This window comes from Nycticebus coucang, chromosome 16, assembly GCF_027406575.1.
Source record: "Nycticebus coucang isolate mNycCou1 chromosome 16, mNycCou1.pri, whole genome shotgun sequence".
Lineage (NCBI taxonomy): Eukaryota > Metazoa > Chordata > Mammalia > Primates > Lorisidae > Nycticebus > Nycticebus coucang.
Genome location: NC_069795.1, coordinates 42,985,872 through 43,010,699, shown reverse-complemented (window position 1 = coordinate 43,010,699; position 24,828 = coordinate 42,985,872). Strand labels below are relative to the sequence as shown.

At 37.3% G+C, this 24,828-nt stretch overlaps 1 protein-coding gene across 5 annotated transcripts in view; it reads right to left on the bottom strand.

The window, feature by feature from the left end:
- Positions 1 to 24,828, bottom strand: part of ARL13B (ADP ribosylation factor like GTPase 13B) — a 94,961-nt gene that overhangs the window by 55,705 nt on the left and 14,428 nt on the right. For all 5 annotated transcript variants that reach the window (XM_053565640.1, XM_053565642.1, XM_053565641.1 and 2 more), the window contains exons 2-3: positions 10,327 to 10,397; positions 3,747 to 3,996 (exon numbers count right to left, since the gene is read on the bottom strand). In XM_053565640.1, coding sequence (XP_053421615.1) covers positions 3,747 to 3,996; positions 10,327 to 10,397 — 321 coding nt within the window. The remainder of the gene's footprint in view (positions 1 to 3,746; positions 3,997 to 10,326; positions 10,398 to 24,828) is intronic.

The window sequence follows — 24,828 nt, the reverse complement described above, 5'->3', positions numbered from 1 at the left end:
TCCAAGGCCATCATTTGCAATCACACATGCTATCAGCTTGCTGTGCTGGAAAAGTAGGCCAAAACCAGAAACATTGTCCAGGACCTGCCACTGTGGTCATCTACTCTACTTCCCACAAATAACAATGAATTCTGGCTCTATTAATTTGTGATTTTGTTAGCATAGGCAAGATTCTAAGTCTTTAACTTTATTTCTTTCTACTCAAAGACTGAATTTTTTCAGAGATCTGTTGTTTTTCATTTGTTCATTGCTTGGGCAAGGGAGGAGAAAATTATCTAGGTATGAAAATGAGTTCTGAGAGGTTTTGTGGGTCCTATTTTAGGCTCAGATAAGGGGAGAAGAGAAGAAACTAGATGCTGTAAATGTGGAAGATGTCTGTGGGCAGAAAAGATGCAGCTGTGTACAACAAAGTGTACTGTGTCCTAATAAAGGGCTCCTCTTCCTACTTCTCCACAGATCTCCGGCCCTTAGCATGAGCTTAGCATGATTCTGCCAAAAACTCTTCTCACTTATTATCTAGTGGATTTGTCAGTGCTAAACCTATTATGTACTAAGCATGTCTACTTGCTGGAGTTATATTAGTAAAAAGAACAGACAGAATTTCCTATCTGCATGGAGCTACGAAGGGAGCCTTGAGTACCTTAAGCAAGGAAATAGTAAAATTATCAAATTTACAGTTTTAGAAATACTCTCACATTTTTTACATAATCTTACACTGCTTCACTTGTTATAACAAGTATGTACTGGTTTTGTAATTTGAAAATATCAGAGTTCCTGCTGTCAACGTAAAGGGAAGCTTGAAAGACATTTAGGAGACTATTGCTGCCAATGGCACAGTAGAGAGTGATGAAGGCTGGGGGAGGTAATATTAAAGGTAATAAAGGGTAGTACAGAGACTGAAATGATATTAAGACAGTAGTATCAATGAGAGAAATTAATGATAGAGAAAAAAAGTAAACAGAGAGCTTCTAAACATGGTGCTTGGACAGACATTGAAGAGGTGTTCACAGACATACAAGAAAGGGTGGAGGCCAAGTGCAAAAGCTCAAGCCTGTAATCCCAGTGCTCTGGGAGGCCGAGGCGGGAAGATCACTTGAGAGCAAGAGTTCACAAGCCTGGGCAACATAAAAAGACTCTGTCTTTCTAAAAATTAAAAAAAAAAAAATGAGCCAGATGTGATGGCATACACCTGTGCTGCCAGCTACTAGGGAAGCTGGGGCGGGAGGAGCACTTGAACCCAGGAATTCAAGGCTGCAGTGAACTATGATCATGCCACTACACTCCAGCGTGGGTGTCAGAGCAAGACTCTATCTCTTAAAAAATATTAAAAAAAAAAAGAAGTGAGGTACAAAATTGTATGTACAAGTAAATACTGTATATATTACATGTCTTACAAAAATATGCATAGGAAATTCATCAAAATGTTAGCAGGGGCTGGCTCTGAATGGTAAGTCAATCATTTTTTAAATATTCTTTTCCAAATGTGTATAAGTGTATATATATATATATATATATATATAGATAGATAGATAGATAGATATAGATATAGATATAGATATCAATTAAAAAAACAAAAGAGGATAGCACCTGTGGCTCAGCGAGTAGGGCACCGGCCCCATACACCAAAGGTGGTGGGTTCGAAACCAGCCTGGCCAAACTGCAACAAAAAATAGCCGGGCATTGTGATGGGTGCCTGTAGTCTCAGCTACTAAGGAGGAATCGCCTAAGACCAAGAGCTGGAGATCGCTGTGAGCTGTGATGCCACAGCACTCGACCGAGGGTGACAAAATGAGACTCTGCCTCTAAAAAATAAATAAATAAATAATAAAAAACAAAAGATTATTTCCCTACATCTTTGAAATTTATTAAGATTGTACACTTTCATGTATATTTTATAAATTTTTGAAGTGCTTTCACTTCAAAAATCAATTTCCCTTCTTAATAAAAATTCTGTGGTTTGTCAAATGTTAAACCATTCTATATTTCATAAACATTATATACCATCTATAATTAAATCTCATGTTTGTGAGTTCTCACTGACCATGAGATTATAATGGTGAAGCAGTTACCCTAGTTATATAATTTTTTTCTATTCAGGAACTTTACTAGCCAAGAGAAGTGACAGAACTGAGAGCAGATATTTTGCTAACCGAGTGATTTCATTATCAGTAATCACTGTAGTCACTTAACAATTGCATGTGCCTACCTCAGGGCTTTTCTACAGGTATCTGCATGACTGACTCCCTCACCTCAAATGTCAGCTTCTCAAAAAGGCCTTCAATGATTATGTTAATTTATAAGAGCAACATTATATCATCTTCACCACCACCACCACAGGCTTCTTGATAACCTTTTAATTGCTTCATTGTTTTCAATACACTTATCATCTACTATAGGATATAATTAATTATTTATATTTATTGTTTATCTCAGCCCCTAGAATATAAGTTCCTGAGTCATAAATGTATTTTTGTTCTTTTAGTTCCCAAGTGCATCCCTAACACCAAAACAATGCCTGACTCATAGTAAATGAGGTAGGCTTAATAAATATTTGTTAAATTAATAAATATATGTATGAATGAGTGAATGCACGAAAGAGTAAACAAAAATGAATGAAATAAATACCTATTTGGTTAAAAAACAAGCAAATATCATTATTTCACAAATGACCAAAAGTCATTAATGTATTTTTTCTTTAGTCAGTTTTTAATTAAAGTAGACTAAAGATGATTCTCAGACCAATTTAATCAATGAAGTTCCCTCTTCATATATCTTTCTTAAATTTTTCCTTCTGATTTAAGAAAGGTAAGAATTGATTACATAAATCAAATAACTTCTCTAATTAGCTAAATACGTAAAAATTTAACAGTATAAGCTTTACCAATTAATGATGCAATAAAGTTATAATTTTTATAGTTAGAACTTGCAAACTGCGTATCATTGCTACTGAGAACCACTGAGAAACTATTTACAGTTTTTCACCTACCCACATGATAGGTTGATTTTTTTTTTCAATTCTTAGTGATGAATCTCAAGAACATGGGAGAAGGGACCGGCTGCCAAAGGCAAACATTCAGTTTACTCCAAATTAAGGAGCCATTTAAACTACTTTTCACTTTACTATGTCTCACAGTTATAGCTCCATCTGGTGTTACGGTGCATAAATGCTATGAGGGCCAGTAGTACAAAAGTCCTGTGTCACTTAGTTTTTAAAAAAATGTTCAGGCACGTGAACAAATGATATAAACATATGTCTAAGTTGATAATGCCACAGATCATATGTTCAATATGGAAATGTAGAAGTGAAAATTGAGAACTCAATGCGGTATTAGAAAAATAAACCATTTAAATAAATTTTGAATGAATACTCAAAGAATAAAAGGACAAAGGAAAAATATGTTATTAAAAGAGAAAAAAATGAAAACTATGCTAGAATTTTTTTAAGAGACTATTTCAAAATGCAAAAGTCAATGAAACATAAATTATCAAATAAAACAAAGAGGTTATATTTGAATATCCAGGAAATCTAATTATAAGGCTTGCTCATAATGTAGTCTTAACCTTTATTCTCTGGAAGGTATTATAACAAGGCCTCAGTATATTAACAACTCACAGTTAATAAAATACCACACATTTTGTTATACCAAGGAATGACTAATCTTATCTTACTCCATATTTTGTAACAGGTAAATCTCTTTATTGCTCAATGTTTCTGCCCCAACATGCACAAGGACACCATTACTTACACCAACACAGGCTTTCCTGATATCCTAGGGTGTCTCAGTACTTCTGACATTGTCTCTTTTGTCTCTTCCATTCTCTCTTCATCACTGGAATCCACAACAAATATTACTCCATAGGACTCTGCATAGTAATTCTTCCAGATTCCCCGAATTCTTTTTCCTCCTCCCAAATCAAAGATAGTAACTTCAAACTTTCCTTGTCTAAGATCAATTTTGGAAAATCCAACAGTAGGAGCTACATCTTCAGGGTACTCTGTTTCAAAGGATACAAAAGAAACAATCTTTAGACTCTAAATTAATAACATTAGTTTACTTTATAACATAAATGACACAAAAAGTGTTATTAGTCTTACTTTAGCACTGAGTGAGACGCTTCTTATTTGCTTATACAATAAACATTACATCTAAGCATACTAGTTCAGAATGAGGCTACATTCTATAAAATATCCAACTATAATTATCACTCCATGCAGATTGGAATTTCTGTTCTTTTTTTCCTCTGATATAATACCAGCACCTAGCATATGATAGATACTTAGTAAGTATCTGTTGAATAAATGAACAAATGAACACTTCCCTTTATTACTATTCTCCAAGTTACAAATAATAAACATGTCAAGCCTCCAACACCAAAGTCATCTCCCGGGACTGTTACACCTTCTGTGGAGTTATAAAGAAAACCATAAATATTTAAAAATAGAAGAATCAAAAAACGAGAGAAGCTACAGAGTAAGACCATTCTTTTTTAATTAGATGAATTAAAACTATACTTAGAATAAAGAGGCTTTTGAGAGCAGCTTACAAATAAAAAGTAGACTTCATTCTTTCTGTCGGAACATGTTTTGGATGTTCCAATGAATTTATAATTAATTTTTTTGACCTCCAAAAATAACAACATAAAGAAGGTACAGGATGTATATGATTGTAACTCTGAAGGAATGGTAATGACAGAAAAGATCTCTGAGAATGATAAAAGACTTCGTAGGAGAGATGGAAATTGGGCCTTAAAGCTAGGTAGCAGTTAAACACACAGAAGAGCGATCTCAGTAAGGGAATCAGAAAAGTCAAAAAATACCAACAACTGGGGTGGCACCTGTGGCTCAAGGAGTAGGGTGCCAGCCCCATATAATGGAGGTGGCAGGTTCAAGCCTGGCCCCGGCCAAAACTGCAAAAAAAAAAAAAAATACCAACAACTGAACATTGAGTCTGCAGCATATCTTTAAGATTATAAATGCAAGTTGAAGTCAGATTGAAGAGAGCTTTGAAGACAGAGAATGAGGAGCCACTGAAGGTAGTTGGAAGCCCAGTGATATAACTAAGTTAATTAAAGTAGTGCTTTTTTTTTTTTTTTTGCAAAAGTCTCTAGACTGGAAGTGAGAGTATAGTCACTGCTAAAAGAGATGTGAAAATAAAAAGAAAGGAATAGAAAAGAGAGGAATCATGAAAGAGTAATGGAACCTGCTGGCTCAGTGATTATAGAGAAGAATTTAAGCTTCATGTTTGTCTTTTCCATCCTCTTCTTCATCACTGGAATCTACTAATAACTTAGTAGATTGAGAACTGCATGGTAGCTACAAGCCACATGAAGCTTTTCAAATTTAAATAAATTAAATTTGAATTAAAAATTCCATTTCTCAATTGCATCAGGTATATTTCAAGTACCCAAAAGCAACATGTGGCAAGTGGTCCATCCTACTGGACCATGTCAATATAGAACATATAGAACATCTCCATCAATGCATAAAGTTCTATGGAATAATACTGAGTTAGGAGGTCTTGTTCCCACATTTAGTGGGAACGTTTGCTATTTGCTATTACAAAGATTAATTTGCTACTATAAAGATTAATTTGAAAGGTATTTGCTAACCTCAAGTATGACTGAAAACCGACTTGCAATACAACATTTTCATTTGGTGTGCACCTTATTGCCCTTTACACAGCTCCCAAGAAAGTTAAGAGCCATTACAAGTCACATTTTTGCTAATATATTCATTGTTTACAAAGAGAAAAGGCAATTAGACCTCATATAAGCAAACTGACTTTCCATAAACAAGACTACTCTAGACATTTTAAAATGTAGATCTGGTCCCACTCCTACTCAGAACTGGTTTCCATAAATAAAATAGGCAGCTGGCTTTCGGAATGAATTAGAAGAAACCCCCCAGGAAATCATCAGTGAAAACAAATCAACAATGCTGAAGTCAGAAAAAAGGAACTAGTAGGGACTGAACACTGGTACAAGGATTTTATCAGGTCTCAGGATGTAGAAGAAGCAGATACAGCCACTGTTCTCAGGGAACATACAGTGCAACAGAGACAAACAGAATATTAATGGGAATAACACAGAATGTGTATGTTCTATAAATTTGGGGAGGATCGTGTGAAGGAATTCAAGAGGAAGAGGGTAAAGAGAGAGGGGAGAGTTATCCCCTAAAAAGCCTTCAGATTAGAAGTGAATTGTGAGTGAAGTCTTGAAAGCTACATAAATATAACAGAGATGGGAGACAGGGATAAATGTAATCACAGATAAAATGATAGCAGTATTCCCAACACACAAATTCAGATTAAGGAATTTTTTTCAAAAATAGTAGGTAAAGCCTACTCTAATGAAGGTCTTGGGGATTTTAAAATCTCCCTCTACTCTTTCCTCTGGTTCTTACCTAGCATTTGTGTTTCAAGACTTATGACTTAATGTTCAAGCACAACTTCCCCCATAAAGCCTATTCTGATGATTCCTTCCTATTTCCACTATCACTTTCACCTCTACCACACTGTATCTTCTTTAGGGCTGAGAAACCTGTGGCCAAGGCCACATGTGGCCCTCGAGACCCCCAAGTACAGCACCTTGACTGAATTCAAACTTCATAAAACATATCCCCTTATTAAAAGAATCCATCCTATAAAATTTAGATTCAGTCAAAAGGCTGCACTCAGGATCCAGACGGCCACATGTTCCCCACCTTCTTCCTTATAATCATGCATTGAGGGAGAGCCTATTATAGGTGAGGCATTATGCAAGAACTAGGAGTATAAACATACGTGGTCCCCAATACTGAGAATTTCAACAAAGGGTTAAGTATTGTGGGTCACACCTATAATTCTAGCACTTTGGGAGGCCAAGGCAGGAGTATCACTTGAGCCCAGAAATTCCAGGCCAGCCTGAACAACACAGCAAGACCCCATCTGTACAAAAATCAGAAAAATTATCTGTAGTTCATGTCTGTACTCCCAGCTGCTAGGGAGGTTGAGGCAAGTAGATTACTCGAGCCCAAGAATTTGAGGTTGCAATGAGCTATGATAATACCATTATAATATAGCTTAAGCAACAGTGCAAGACCCTGTCTCTTACACACACACATACACCAATTTCATTAAAATGTGGTGAAACATAATCCCCAGAAAGTCCAAGATAAAGTGCAAACATGTAACCAATAAATATCATGCTATATGTTAAGTATTATGCAAGATTCTAGAAATACCAAGGTTAAGAAGATCCGTCCTCTGATTTTATATAGCTCTTCTAATTGGGGAAATATATTTAAACCAATAATTACAATATAATGAAGACATGGTATTAATAACTAACAATGCTAAGGACCAATCCACACAAAAAAAGAATTTTCACACCCAAAATATCAATAGTTCCCTACTGGATAGTCAGAGAATCCTAGATTTTTTTTTTTTTTTAATCTAGGTACATTACTATTGAGGATAGACTACAACCCCCAGCTTCTACAGCAAGTAGGGGTGGCCATGAGAAGAGGTTCTGCTACTGGTATGCTGTTATATATTTAATAACTGACCTGGGAAGGGGGAACCCTGATACGTAGACTCTGCCAATTTCCATAGTATAAACATAGGCAGTCCCTGAGTCACGAATGAGACAGGGTCTGTAGATTTGTTCTTAAGTTGAATTTGTATGTAAGCTAGAACTGGTACATTTACCTATTATCTCTAACAGCCTCTGTTGTAAGTGTGAGTCATACATCAGTCAGATGTTTGTAACTCAGGTACTGCCTGTATGTCCATCAGGACCAATTTCAGTCCAGCAATGTGAAGTACCTGAGCATAGTTAGGAAGTGATATGTTCAACTGTCTCTCACTAGGTGATATGAGCCAACATGAGCAATTAAGGTCTGTGTCCAGAACATCATTGCTTCTAGGCAAGGGTTTGTGAACTAAAGTGTTATACCAGCTTCTGATTCATGTTCTTAGAGGAAAAGAATGGCCTCCCCTTTCCCTTTACCTATTCCTTCCATCTGAAATGTACATGTTGTAATAAATTACCTTAGAACATGCAGGTGAAGGAGGACATTAGGGATGGCAAAGCAAATAGGAAAAGGAACTGAGTTCCTAACAGCATGGAGCTGCCTTACCAGTCCTAGCTACTTTCACCTACAGTGTTACCATACATAAACCCATGTACAACTAGTAACATTCACTTGGACAGCCATGAAGAAAAAAAATTGACTTAGAGAACTGAAGTTTCTGGCAGGGTGCTCCTTTTATATTAAGTAGCTACTGTGACATTACAGGCAAAAGGCACTCTGAGGGTCTGGAATTAGGTAACAGTAATACTGTTAGAGAGGAAGCAGACATATCTCAAAAGAAACTAGAAAACACCAAAGGGGGAAAAATAACGAAGAGTTAAGAGAAGAACCAAAAACAAGTAGAAAAACAGAAGCCAGGGAAGGGATGTTTTAAGAAGACTGCCTACTACACGTAAGGGGCATGACCTAATCAACTGGATGAACAAAATTGCCCTTAGAGAATTTAGAATGAAGAACTGGAGAGGCATACAAACACAATATAATTAAATTGTGATACAGTTAAGGATAAGTAAGAGTAGGCCAAAAAAAAGGACATGGTCAATTCCATTGATCAAGGTGGTAATGTTTGGGAACAGCTGGAGAATAAAAAGAACTTTATAAAAGAGATTATATGACAAAAATATGTTTTAAAAGGTAAGTAGATATTCTCTCTAGTAAGTCTAGTAAGTGGAAATAACAGAAACAAAAATATAAAAGGCCTAAGAAGGCTTAATTTAGAAAAATTCAAGTAATTTTCTATAGATTCTATATAACTAAAATCTTAAAACAATTCAAAGTAAAATATTATTCAGTCATTAGATAGGCTGAAAAATAAATATGAGATGAAGAACAAAAATAGAGCAGAGGGGAGCTCAATGTTGTGGCAGCTTTGACTTTTGGTTTATGATGTGATATTTTGAGCATTTTCTAGATTCATAAAAAGGAACTCATGGCTATAGGGAAGTGGAACATAGAAAAGAAAGGACCTAACAGAAATATGTTCCAAGTACACACAACAAATGAGATATTCTGATTAGCACATTCTCAGGTGCACATTCTAAGGCTTTGAAGAAAGGAAGAAAAGAACTTTAGGTAAGGTGTTATGACTTGCAGATCAAATCTGGTTTTTCACCTGTTTCTGTATGGCCCACAACCTAAAAATGTGTTTTACATTTTTAAATGATTGAAAAGTTAATTTTGGGCAGGGCACCCGTAGCTCAATTAGGGTGCTGGCCACGTACACTGGAGCTGGCGGGTTCAAACCTGGCCCAGCCTGCTAAAAACAACAATGACACTACAACAACAAAAAAAGGCAAGTGTTGTGATGGGCACCTGTAGTCCCAGCTACTTGGGAAGCTGAGGCAACAGAATAACTTATGCCCAGAGTTTGAGGTTGATGTGAGCTGTGACGTCACAGCACCATACTGAGGGTGACATAGTGAGACTCAGTCTCAAAAAAAAAAAAAAAAGAAAGAAAAGTTAATTTTGGTGTCCATAAATAAACTTCATCATAACATGGTCAAACGTATTTACATGCTGTTTGCATATTGTATATGGCTGTTTTCACACTACAACCTCAGATGTGTAGTTCAAGGGACCAAGGTCTAAAAAATTTATTATCTGGCTCTTTACACAGTACCAGACAGAGAAGGAGGGAAGGGCTGAGGGAGAGGAAAAGAAGAAAAAAAAAATGAACAAGAAAAGAGAGGAAAATGGCGACAAATTTTCACATAAATTGGTTTTAATTTTGACCAAAGTATATTACTTAAACATTAATTTTTAACTCAACATGTTAATATGTTGTTTAGGATATTGCATCCTCATTTATATGTGACATATGTTTGTAATTTTTCCTTTATAATAATATATTTTCTCCAACTTTAATATCAGGTGTACCTAGATCAAGTAGAATGATTTTGATGTATTTCTTCTTTTTCTACTATCTATAAGATTTAGCATGATCTGTTTTTTTGAAATTATCTTTTACTTTTTCCTTCCTATTGTCTATAATGCAGAAACAATCCCTTCCAGCTGATCAAAGATCTCAAGGAACCTCTGTATCCCTGCATCTATTCAAATCCAAAACATGGTAATAGGCTGGTACCATTAAGCCAGAACCTAGTCACCATATCAATCACTACTAAGAATGACGGAGTGCACACTATCTATACCCAATTATTATTAATAGGTAATAAAGCAATTTATTATAAATAAGTAAACAATTTAGAATAACTTAATAGAGTTCAGAAAGCATATGAATACTTTCAGCTTACCTCCTTGGATTCCCTTTGCCGTTGCTGTTTTACCAGCATTATCGAGTCCCACCATCACAAGAGTCACCTTTCTTAAAACAATAAAAATTTAAAAATCACTTTCTTTGTTAATTTAGTATTTGGGAAAAATAAAAGAAAGTTCATTCATTCAATCAACATTAAAGAGCACATACTAAGTACAAGGCAATTTACTTGGTAGGTAAAATGATAAATAACACATAGATTCAAAAGCAAAATTCATGAAAAATAACTTTAAAGTATCATCCTTTTGTTCTTTAAGTAAATAAAGTAAAATTGTGCAATTGATAATAAAAGGAATAAAGAAGAAATAAGAGAAAGAAGGAAGAGAAAAAGAGGTTAAGTAGAAAGACTAACCTTGAGTTATTTATCATGTCCAGAGACTCAAATTAATTTTCTAGTTAACTGAATTCCATATTGTTATCACAAATCTGTTTATCTTATGAAAGTAGATAAGAAAAGAATTCTTGCTAGGTCCTAGGCTCAACAGCACATAAAATACCAAATATAAATCATATATAATAAACATGGTATTAATTTAAGTGCTAATATTTTAAAATATTTCTGATTATACAGCTAAACTCCATAGGGACAAAAAAAAAAAAACACAATTTAGTTCAATTTTACAACTGAAGAAATACAAATTCAGATAATTCAGAACTAATTCTAGTTCAGAACTAGAATGTCATTCACCTACTTGCTAAGAACTTCTTAAACCTGGGACAGGTATAAAGGAACAAACCTATTATACTGGTTCTATTTACTTGGTGACTATACCACCACTAAAACTCTTTTCTGTTCCAGACTGGAACTTTGCACAACTTAATAGGTGAGATAGCCCATTACCACCACAGATTTGGGAATGAGCACTGCCCTGGGAATACGGAGAGAAAGCCACAGCTTAACACAGCCACATCTTAAGACCACAGAATAGGTGGCATCTGTAGCTCAAGTGGCTAAGGCGCCAGCCACATACACCAGAGCTGGCAGGTTCAAATCCAGCCCGGGCCTGTCAAACAACAATGACAACTACAACCAAAAAATAGCTGAGTGTTGTGGCGGGCGCCTGTAGTCCCAGCTACTTGGGAGGCTGAGGCAAGATAATCGCTTAAGCCCAGGAGTTTGAGGTTGCTGTGAGCTGTGACACCACAGCACTCTACCAAGGGTGATAGCTTGACGCTCTGTCTCAAAAAAAAATAGATAAATAAAATAAAATAAAATAAAATAAGACCACAGAATAGAGACACACTCCTATGGTATAATAGGATTTTTGCCAAAGTACAAACATTGGCAAACATCCCAAGCAGAGTTAAAAACAACTTAGATGGCAGTGAAGGGTGTTCTTTAATCTTTCTAGGCCTGACTCTCTTGGATTTGGAGTTTAAAAAAAATTCCAGATATATTCAAAGGATCTATATAATGAAGAGAAGGATAGAGATGAGGCAGTCCAGTTATGAATCACAAGCTGAAGAACAAACTCAGTCTTGCAAAAGCCAAACTAATCATCTATTGAACAAATAATCACTGACCATCTTTTATATAACACACAATAGTGTTCTAAGTACTTGACATACATGTTTGATAAAGTAATGACTGCCACAAAAAAACAAAAAGAAAAAAACTCTTCTTTATTAAACTTAAATTTTGTAGCAAGAGACAGACATTAATAAATTAGTCAAGTATAAATTATATAGTCTATCAGAAGTGACTAAGTACTAAGGATAAAATGAATACAGCAGAGCAGGGTAAAGAGGCCCAGGAATGGGGGTGGGGATATAATATATAGGGTAATAATGGCTGACTTCATCCAGAAAGTAAAATCTATTCAAGGCTTAAAGGAGGCAGTTAGTCACTCACATATATGGGGCACAACAGAATAGCTGTTTCAAAGACAATAAAACAGGGACATGCAGAAAGATCCAAGTATCAGCAAGGAGACCACTGTGATGAAAATGAGTAAGGGACAGGAGTTCACAGACACGTCAGAGCCCAGAGTGAGGCCAGAGTGAGGACTTTTACTGTGAGTAAAATAAATTTACTGTCCACATTAATTTCCTTTGTTACCCAGGAGCCTTAGTCCTTTCTAAATGTTTCAACCAACCTGTACCCACCATGAGAAATAAATGAAAATTATATCTGCACTTGACTTAGTGTAAAAATAAGGAATATTGTTAAAATCAAAATAAGTAGTGCTCTTAGGCCCCATCCCCAACTGGCAAGTGGTAAGGCTAGTACAAATGCCAAAGAGATCTACAGCAGATAACAAATTTTTGGAAATGATTTACCACGTAAGATCCAGGTACCTCTATCCATGTGGAAATTTAACCTGTATTATCAACTTTGAAAAATATGAATGTTTGCTTTCTCCAGTGGAAGCTGAAAAAATATGAATTTTTACTTCCTAAGGAATCTGTGAAATATTTAAAATATAGTTGTATTATTTTGTATGAAGAATCCATAATTATAAATTAAATAATTCATAGAACAAATATCAAAGAACAAGATTTAAGTACAAAATAATTTCCTGAACAGCAGATAGTAAATGATTATGCAGAAAAGATAAATAATGGATTCCAAATAAATATTTTAGATAATTCTATTTATTACATATACAATGAATTGGACTAAAATAATCTTAATATTAAAGCTAATTCAATTTTTCTTTATTTATTAAAGCATTTCAAGATCTACAGTGCTTTAAACATCAAAACAATTGCTTTTAGTGATAAAGAAAATCCAGATTTCTGCTTGTTTACATCATTTACTCTATAAATATTAAGCACTCATTATACAGTAGCAAGTAAACATCCACAATTCTTAGCTCTCATAAACCTCAGAGCTGAGCAAGATAACAGGAGAGGTAATTACAGTAATGTGTGACAACCTTTATAAATAAAAAGCAGCAGCAGCAACAGCAGAAGCCATGGGAATACAAAACAGGCACAGAACCCACTCTGCAAGTCAAGACCACACTAACAATTAAGTCAGCTGAGTCTGCAGTGCCTAGACAACACCATGAAACCTTTCACATCCCTTATGTTTAAAGTAAAAGTCCCTAACACATCTTTTTAAGGTAAATGACCCCTTATATTCTATATTACATGTATTCTCTATTGTATAAATGGCATCTTATATCTTTCTCCATTCTTCTCAGTATTTCAGTTTTTTAAAAAACAAACTTCCAAATACAGATCTATTATACATTTTGAAATATCGTTCTTAAAACTACTTAACGATGTTAGCTTTTACCTTAAGAGCCTACCTTTTCAGCCTGGGCAATAGAGACACCCCCATCTCTACAAAACATTAAAAAGTTGGTTAAGTGCTGTGGTGAGCACTTATAGACCAAGATGAGGAAGGAGTGGGTCGCTTAAGCCTAAAAGTGAAGACTACAGTAAGCTGTGATCCAGCCAGTGCACTCCAGCTTGGGCAGCAGAGTGAGACCAAGTCTCACAAACAAAATAAACTAGCACTCTGGGAGGCCAAGGTGGGTGAACTGTTTGACCTCAGGAGTTCAAGACCAGTTTGAGCAAGAGGGAGATGCCATCTATACTAAAAAATAAAAAAAAACAGCCGTGCTTTGTGGCAGGTGCCTATAGTCCCAGGTACTCAGGAGACTGAGGCAAGAGGATGGCGTGAGCCCAAGAGGTTGCTGTGAGCTATGATGATGCCCACACAGCACTCAACCCAAAGTCTCAAAGTGAGACTTTGTTTCACAAAAAAAAAAAAAAAGCCTTTGTTTTTTATAAGCTATAAGGTTCAAACAAACAAAAAAGTCCTTCAAAGATGAAAATTTATACTTTAGAAAATTAAAATAGTGCTGACACTGGCAAAAAATAAGTCTGTCTATATTTCTGTTTTCACTTTGAATACCTTTGTAACTAGTTAATTTTTAGGATTATGCCACATGCTTACAAAAATACTCTAATTAAGTATTTTAAGTAATTAAAATCTTACTGATCAAACATAACATTAGCAAAACAAAAAAGTCACAGCATGATTTTTTATCCCAATGCCTAATAACAAAGTATTAGATTTATTCTTTCAGAACAGAATGGGTTTAAAAGGTTAACATTCACCTAAAACTCAAAGTTCTATGCAAATACATATTTAAAGAATAAAGATGTGCAATCTATTCATGTTAAAATGTACATGTTGTTACAGTGTTTTCAAATGTGGTAAATTATGGGTGAGAACAGTTTGGTTCTGGTGCTTATACAACAAAAGAGATGAAAGATTGTCTTTTTTTTTTTTTTTAGGAGACAGAGTCTCATTTGTGTTGCCCTCGGTAGAGTACCATGGTGTCACAGCTCACAGCAACCTCAAGCTCTTGGGCTTAGGCGATTCTCTTGCCTTGGCCTCCCGAGTAGCTGGGATTACAGGCACCTGCCACAACGCCCGGCTATTTTTGTTGTTGTTGTTGCAGTTTGGCCGGGGCCAGGTTTGAACCTGCCACCCTTGGTATATGGGACTGGTGCCTTACTCACTGAGCTACAGGCGCCGCCCAATTGCCTATGTCTTTTAGTCTTACAATTATTGATCAAACATATTAGCCCCTCAAATAGAAAAAAAATTATACACAATGGTCTTATGTTTACAGTGGCCAGAAAAGTTGACACTAGAAATAAAATCAATCCTTTAGTCATTTGGTCAGATGATAACACAATAAAAGCACATTAGGCATTATGAACACAAAAATCCCTTAGATGTGATTTCTATCCCAAAGTGCTCACCTTCTAGTGAGAGTGCCTACAACATAAATATCAATACACATATATCACCTATATACATAAGATGATAAAGGATAAGATGATATCACCTATATACATAAGATGACAGAGTACGGGGACTTTATCCAGCCCAGAGACAGGAGAGGAGGTCAGGGAGACTTCTTAAAACAGGTGACACCTGAACTATGTTCTTAAAGTGAGAATCTGCCAAGCAAGGGGGAGGCGAAAATGGAAGAAAATGAAGGATTTTTAGACTGAGAACACTTTACGAGAAGATCCAATACCATTCTGTAAGTTGATAAACCAGAGTTAAATGCCTATCATAGTAGAGCAGCCTTAAACAAAAGAACATAATCACAACTCCACATAACTAGGTATTGAATCTAAAGGGAACTTGACATTGTTCTACTTAAGGAAGCAGAGTATGTTGAGCATCCCCAGTCAGAAAATCTGAAATCAGAAGTGCTCTAAAATTCAAAAATTTTTAAGTACCAACATGATACCACAAGTGGAAAATTCTACACCTGACCTCATGTGACAGGTTGCAATGAAAACCTTATTTCATGCACAAAACTATTAAAAAATTGTATAAAATTACCTTCAGGCTATTTACATATGAAACATAAATAAATTTTGTGTTTAGACATAGGTCCCATCCCCAAAATACCTCATTATGCATATACAAATATTCCTAAATCCAAAAGAAATTAATATCTGAGAAACTTCTGTTTCCAAGCATTTTAGATAAGAAATACACATATTGTAATATGAAATAATTGGTGGTAGGACCTTCCTAGAAGTTCACTCCTAATATTACAGTTACCCCTAGGTCTTTGATTACATACCAAACTAGAAAGGCTGTGATAGAAAGTCCAAAACTCGAACAAGCAATCAAGGAATACAGCAGCGTCTCAGGATGCAAAATCAATACTTACAAATCAGTAGCTTGTATGCCAACAATAGTCAAGCTGAAAATACAGTCAAGGATTCTATTCCTTTTACAGTAGTACCAAAGAAGATGAAATACCTGGGAATTTACCTAACAAAGGATGTGAAAGATCTCTATAAAGAGAATTATGAAACTCTGAGAAAAAAACATAGCTAAAGCTAAAGATGTTAACAAATGGAAAAACATACCATGCTCATGGCTGGGAATATCAGCATTGCTAAAATGTTCACACTACCCAAAGCAATCTACAGAATTAATGCAATACCTATTAAAGCACCATTGTCATACTTTAAAGAACTTGAAAAAATAGTGCTTCGTTTTATATGGAATCAGAAAAAACCTCGAATAGCCAAGACATTACTCAGAAATAAAAACAAATCAGGAGGTATCATGTTACCAGACTTCAGGCTATACCATAAATCTATAGTGATCAAAACAGCATGGTACTGGCACAAAAACAGAGAGGTAGATTTATGGAACAGAATAGAGAACCAAGAGATGAACCTAGCTACTTATCATCATTTAATCTTTGATAAGCCTATCAAAAATATTCAGTGGGGGAAAGACTCCCTATTTAACAAATAGTGCTGGGTGAACTGGCTAGCAACCTGTAGAAGACTGAAACTGGACCCACGCCTTTCACTGTTAACAAAAATTGATTATCACTGGATAAAAGATTTAAACTTGAGACATGAAACTATAAAAATACTAAAAGAGAGGGCAAGAAAAACACTTCAAGAAATTGGCCTGGGAGAATATTTTATGAGGAGGATCCCCTGGGTGGTTGAAGCAACACCAGAAATCCACTACTAGGATCTGATCAAACTAAAAAGCTTTTGCACAGCCAAGAGCATAGAAAGTAAAGCAAACAGACAACCTTCAGAATGGGAGAAGATTTTTGCAGGTTATGCTTCTGATAAAGGTCTGATAACTAGATTCCACATAGAACTCAAACTAATCAATAAGAAAGGAACAAATAACCCCATTTCTATGTGGGCAAGAGATTTGAACAAAAACTTCTCTAAGGAAGACAGCTGCATAGCCTCCAAACACATGAAAAAATGTTCATCATCTTTAATGACCAAAGAAATACAAATCAAAACTACTTTGAGATATAATCTAACTCCAGTAAGATTAGCCCACATCATAAAATCCCAAAACTACAGATGCTGGCATGGATGAGGAGAGAAGGGAACACTTCTTCACTGCTGGTGGGAATGCAAGCTAATAGGACCTTTTTAGAAAGAAGATTGGAGAATACTCAAAAGAACTAAAAGTAAACCTACTGTTTAATCCTACAATTACTCTACTAGGTATATACCCAGATGATCAAAAATCATTTTACAACAAAGACATTTGCACCGGAATGTTTATTGTAGCCCAATTCATAATTGCCAAGACACGGAAATAGCCCAAGTGCCCATCGACCCATGAATGGATTAACAAATTGAAGCATATGTACACCATGGAATACTATGCAGCCACAAAAATATGGAGACTTCACATATTTTATGTTTATCTGGATAGAGCTAGAATATATTCTTCTTGGTAAACTATCTCAAGAATGGAAAAAAAAGTATCCAATGTACTCAATACTACTGTGAAATCAATATATAATCGCCTACACATTCATACGCATGGTAAAGCATAACTATAGTCCAGAAAGTAGAAAGGAAGACAGAGAGAAGAGAGGTAGGGGGAGGAAGGAAGAGGGAGGGTATTTGGGGGGACCTCACCTAATGTGCAAGATGCAATGGTACATTTCAAAACTATTAAGAGTATAATTGTGACGGATGTGTTAATCAGTTCAATGTAAGTATTTCATATTGTATATCAAATCAGTACCCTGAAGCCCATAAATGCATCATTGTACACAGTTACGATTTAATAAAAAAATTAAAAATTAAGAAAAAGAAAGGACTATATGGTATTATAAGATTTATAGTATGTTTTTACTAGTTATAAGTAACATAATAAGGATTATGGTCACTTTGATATAGAACAATAAACTTGAGGTTAAAAACCTGGGTTCAAGTTCCAGACTGGCCATTTCCAAGCTACATGAACTGGAACATATTACTTAACTTTTCAGAATTTCATCAGTGAAACAACAGCTGCCACAATGGGATGTGGTGAAAATTAAATTAGATAACGCAAATAACATGCATAATGCCTGTAGCACACCATAAATGCTCAACCAACAGCTAATATTATTATAGTACAGTTCAAGACCTGGAGTCCACGAGATGAGACCAGAGGTATGGGTGGAACCAGATTATTAGAGAATTAATGCGTTGTTCACTTTTGGATATGCTGACAAGAGTGCTGGTCTCACTGCTGACATCTGAAGCAAGAACTGGACTGAATTTACGAGTCACATGACTGTGAGTGAAATCACGAGAACAGATGAAACAGCCCAGGGAGTGTACAGGAGGGACAAAGGTCAGAGAACGGAACCCCAAGAACCTTTGAAGAAAATCTTAAAATTGTGGTCAGAAAGCAATGAGGAGACCAAAGAAATCCTAGCACTGAGAGAAGTTTCCAGAAGAGTTAAGATACAAACAATATCAGGAAGTGCGAAATTTTAATATAAAAGTACTCTTTTGGGTAACTACCTCAAATTAAGTACCTCAGAATTAAATGCTTTACTCAACCCTACCATAACCAATGCTTTGAATTTATATAACATGTCGGATAATTTAAAATTATTTTTTTCTTTTTTTTTTTTTTTTTGAGACAGTCTCACTAAGTCACCCTTGGTAAAGTGCCTTGGCGTCACAGCTCACAGCAACCTTAAACTGTTCGGCTTATGTGATTTTCTTGCCTCAGCCTCCAAAGTAGCTGGGACTACAGGCACTCACCACAATGCCCAGCTATTTTTTTGTTGCAGTTGTCTTTGTTGTTCAGCAGGCCTGGGCCAGCTTTGAACCAGCCAGCTCCACAGTATGTGGCTGGCACCCCAACCACTGAGCTATGGGCACCGAGACTATTTTATTTTTCTGAGACACAATCTCACTCCATACCCTGGGTAGAGTACCATGGTACCACAGCTCACAGCAACCTCAGACTCTTGGTCTTAAGCAATCCTCTTGATTCAGCCTCCTGTGTAGCTAAGACTGTAGGCGCCAGCCATTACCCACAGCCAGTTTTTCTACTTTTAGTAGACATGGGTCTCACTCTTGCTCAGGCTGGTCTCGAACTCCTGAGCTCAACCAATCCACCCACCTTGGCCTCCAGACTGCTAGGATTATGGCATGAGCCACCACACCTTACCAGGTAAAACTATTTAATACTATCATTTATTATCACACTGTCCCTGCAAGTAGAGCAAGTACAAGTCACTAAGGGATTTCAGTGTTCAGAAGTCATCCACAGCAGTTTCCATGGTAAGTTTAAATACAAGGGCTTCTAAAATAATAATAATTATGGCCTGAACTATACTTTTTATCCTAAAATTTATTCATATTTATATAAACAAAAAAATCAGGTAGCCAGGTAATCTAATTTTCCTCAAAGTATCCTGGATTTTCTCTCCAGATTTATAATGACAAGTTTATAATCACAACTTAGGTCCCGTACCTAACAGAAAGTACATGACCCAGTAGTAATATTAGATTATCTGAGGCCATGAATTGCAACCTAACCAGGGCAGGCTGAGCACAGTGACTCACACCTGTAATTCTCACAATCTGGGAGCCGAATGTGAGAGGATCACTTGAGGTCAGCCATTGGAGACCAGCCTGAGCAAGAGTGAGACCCTGCTCTCTACTAAAAATAGAAAAAAATAGCTGGGTGAGGTGTCATGCATCTGCAGTCCCAGCTACTCAGAAGGCTGAGGCAGAAGGACTGGCTGACCCCAGGAGTCAGAAGTTTCCCTGAGCTATAATGACACTATATCACTCTGCCCCACTCTTACTTACAGCAGAGTAAGACTGTCTCCAATGTGTACACCAATAACAGTCAAGATGAGAAGCTAATTAAGGACACAACTCCCTTCACCATAGTCTCAAAGAAAATGAAATACCTAGGAATATACCTAACAAAGGAGGTGAAGGACCTCTATAAAGAAAACTATGAAATCCTCAGAAAGGAAATAGCAGAGGATATTAAAAAATGGAAGAACATACTATGCTCATGGATAGGAAGAATCAACATTGTTAAAATGTCTATACTTCCCAAAGCAATCTACCTATTCAATGCCATTCCTATCAAAATACCAACATCGTACTTTCAAGATTTGGACAAATGATTCTACATTTTGTATGGAACCGCAAAAAACCCCATATAGCTAAGGCAGTTCTCTGTAACAAAAATAAAGCTGGGGGCATCAGCATACCAGATTTTAGTCTGTACTACAAAGCCATAGTGCTCAAGACAGCATGGTATTGGCACAAAAACAGAGACATAGACACTTGGAATCGAATTGAAAACCAAGAAATGAAACTAACATTTTACAACCACCTAATCTTTGATAAACCAAACAAGAACATACCTTGGGGGAAAGACTCCCTATTCAATAAATGGTGTTGGGAGAACTGGATGTCTACATGTAAAAGACTGAAACTGGACCCACACCTTTCCCCACTCACAAAAATTGATTCAAGATGGATAAAGGACTTAAACTTAAGGCATGAAACAATAAAAATCCTCCAAGAAAGCATAGGACAAACACTGGAAGATATTGGCCTGGGGAAAGACTTCATGAAGAAGACTGCCATGGCAATTGCAACAACAACAAAAATAAACAAATGGGACTTCATTAAACTGAAAAGCTTCTGTACAGCTAAGGAGACAATAACCAAAGCAAAGAGACAACCTACACAATGGGAAAGGATATTTGCATATTTTCAATCAGACAAAAGCTTGATAACTAGGATCTATAGAGAACTCAAATTAATCCACATGAAAAAAGCCAACAATCCCTTATATGAATGGGCAAGAGACATGAATAGAACTTTCTCTAAAGACAACAGACGAATGGCTAACAAACACATGAAAAAATGTTCATCATCTCTATATATTAGAGAAATGCAAATCAAAACAACCCTGAGATATCATCTAACCCCAGTGAGAATGGCCCACATCACAAAATCTCAAAACTGCAGATGCTGGCGTGGATGTGGAGAGAAGGGAACACTTTTACACTGCTGGTGGGACTGCAAACTAGTACAACCTTTCTGGAAGGAAGTATGGAGAATCCTCAAAGCACTCAAGCTAGACCTCCCATTTGATCCTGCAATCCCATTACTGGGCATCTACCCAGAAGGAAAGAAATCCTTTTATCATAAGGACACTTGTACTAGACTGTTTATTGCAGCTCAATTTACAATAGCCAAAATGTGGAAACAGCCTCAATGCCCACCAACCCAGGAATGGATTAACAAGCTGTGGTATATGTATACCATGGAATACTATTCAGCCATTAAAAAAAATGGAGACTTTACATCCTTCGTATTAACCTGGATGGACGTGGAAGACATTATTCTTAGTAAAGCATCACAAGAATGGAGAAGCATGAATTCTATGTACTCGATTTTGATATGAGGACAATTAATGACAATTATGGTTATGGGGGGGAAACAGAAAGAGGGAAGGAGGGAGGTGGGTGGGGCCTTGGTGTGTGTCACACTTTATGGGGGCAAGACATGATTGCAAGAGGGACTTTACCTAACAATTGCAATCAGTGTAACCTGGCTTATTGTACCCTCAATGAATCCCCAACAATAAAAAAAAAAAAAAAAAAAAAAAAAAAGACTGTCTCCAAAAGGAAAAAAAAAAAAAAAAAATCTAGGAGGGTGGAGCAAGATGGCGGCCAAGTAACGTCTTCCCTGCAACTGGGCACAGTAAGTCTGGGGAGATAAGACTGCAGGCATCTCTGGCTGATGGGATCTGCCTATAATCATCCCTTTGAGGATACAGGGAGTCAGCAAGGGACTTCTGGACCCCAAGAGGAGGACAAAAACAGTGGAAAACTGGCAAGTGGTTGCATGTGTTCGATCGACCTAATCTCACCGGCAACCATTAAGTACAAGCAGCAGTGAGACTGCAAACTGGAAAGGCCTTACCTGTGAACTGTTCCGGTGTTTTTGGACTTGGCAATCAGTTGAAATGCCTTGGGGAGAGCTTGAGCAGGAGTGCAGAGAACTTTGGGGCATTGTCTAGGGCCCCAGATTGAGCAGCTGAGCTGGGCCACAGGGAGTAATTGTGAGAGAACTGCCCCAGCAAGCTCCACCCTCAGGGTCCCAGAGCAAGGATCGGGTGAAAGCTAGTAACCTAGTGACTGAACAGCCTAAAGGTGGGGACTGAGCTGCCTTACAGCCTTAAACCTTAGGGGCAGAGTGAGACCGGCTTTGGCACACTGTAGCATTGAGCTATTGCCCTAGATAGAGTGACGTGGTGTCACAACTCATAGCAACCTCAAACTCCTGGGCGTGGCGCTGCCTGGACCTCCATAAGAGCTGCGCCACGACACCCGACACACTACCCACGCCCGCTGGGCCTCAGCATGCCCTGACCAGGAACTATGGGACCTCCCTCCTGTATCCTCCCTGCCTCCACACTCACCCGTTCATCTGGCCAGGGATACTGGTAGACGCATGCCCTCTGGAGCCCTCCCTGCCTCTGCACAGAGCCTTTCTCCTGGCCAGAGACTGCTGGAGCCTTGGGCTCTCTGTGCCAAAGTCACCGGGCACAAGGCACTCCCAGAACCGTGTGCACAACCTCCCGCCCTGTTGCTAAAAATGGGTAGGTCACACACCGGAGCTGCTTCCATAACCAGAACTCCCTAATTGGGGCAGCCCCAGAGGAACTACACAAGGTCCTCCCTACAAAGATCCAGCAACAATTGAGTGATCCCGCTGGGGTCTAACCTTAGAGAGACAACTCCCCAACTCTGAGGATGGCCAGAGGCAATGCTGAAAAACAATCATGAGGCAAAATCAACAGAAATACTCCGGCAATATGAATAACCAGAGTAGATCAACTCCCCCAAGGATCAATGGGGCAAACACAGCACAAGATCCCATGCACAAACAAATAGCTGACATGTCAGAAATCGATTTCAGAACGTGGATAGCAAATAAGATCGAATTAGAATTCCAAGCAGTAACCCAAACGATATCTCAAGAATTCAACGAATTCAAAGACCAAATGACCAAACATTTTGACACACTGAGACAAGAAGTTGCAGCCCTCAAAGATCTGAGAAACACAGTAGAATCCCTCAGTAACAGAATGGAGCAAACAGAAGAAAGGATTTCTGACATTGAAGACAAAGCTTTCGAATGCTCCCAAACTCTCAAAGAGGAAGAGAAATGGAGGGCAAAAACAGAACACTCTCTCAGAGAGCTCTGGGATAATTGGAAGAAAACCAATATTCATCTTATAGGGATCCCTGAAAGCAACAAAGTGGCTTCAAAAGGCACAGAGTCTCTTCACCATGAGATTATGAAGAACTACCCAGACATGCCAAAAGATTCAGAAATTCAGGTAACAGTTTCAGAACTCCAGCACGACTCAACCCAAATAAGACATTCCCCAGACACATCATAATCAATTTCACTAAAGTTAATATGAAGGAGAAAATTCTGAAAGCTGCCAGATGAAAGAAAGCCATTACTTACAAGGGGAAGAATATGAGAATAACTGCAGATCACTCTGCTGAAACCTTTCAAGCTAGAAGAGGATGGTCATCGACTTTTAATCTCCTAAAACAAAATAACTTTCAACCCAGGATCCTGTACCCAGCTAAACTGTGTTTCATCTATGACGGAGAAATTAAATACTTCAATGACATTCACATGTTGTAGAAATTTGCCAAAACTAAACCAGCTCTCCAGGATATTCTCAGACCTATCCTCCATAAAGACCAACGTAATCCTCCACCACGAAAGTAAACCCACCCAGAAAATGTTGATCAAATTCCAACTTCCACAGTCACAAAAGGAATAAAAATGTCTACCAGACTCTAAAAAGGCTTATCAAATATTCTCAATTAATGGGAATGGTTTAAAGTGTCCAATGTACTCAGCTCTACTTACTATGAAGCTAAATTATAGCTTTCACATGAAGGCTATAACCCAACTAGAGCACAAGAATATGGGGAAAGGGCCAAGGAAGGGGAAGGGAGGGGGGAGGTTGGGGTGGAGGGAGGGTAATGGGTGGGGCCACACCTACAGTGCATCTTAGAATGGCTACAGGTGAAACTTACTAAATGCAGAATACAAATGCCTACATACAGTGAATAAGAAAATGCCATGAAGGCTATGTTGAACAGTTTGATGAGAATATTTCAGATTGTATATGAAACCAGCACATTGTACCCCTTGCTTGCACTAATGTACACAGCTATGATTTAACAATAAAAATAAATAAATTAAACAAACAAAAAAAATCTAACCATGGCTTAAAATTCTTCTACAGCATCAAGTCCAAACTTGCCAGCTCCCTCTTCTGCCATGCCCAGAAGGCCGACAATGCCCAGGATTCCCCCAGCCATTCTTATTTTAGAACTAAAGTAATTCTTAGTAAAAAAAAATAAATGTAAGGACAAAGCAGTGGTTCTCAACCTGTGGGTCGCAACCCACAGAAACTGTATCAATGGGCTGGGGCATTAGGAAGGTTGAGAACCACTGGGAGATTTAAAGGTATGTTTTATATTATTTTAGGTATTTGCCTAACCAAGTGAAGACTTCTGTACTGTAGGGCTAATATTCAATGTTCTTCAAATCAACCTGGCATATATGACAGACCCCGTAAGTGAGTCAATGAGGATATATTTTTACCGGGTCCCTTTTCATATAATAG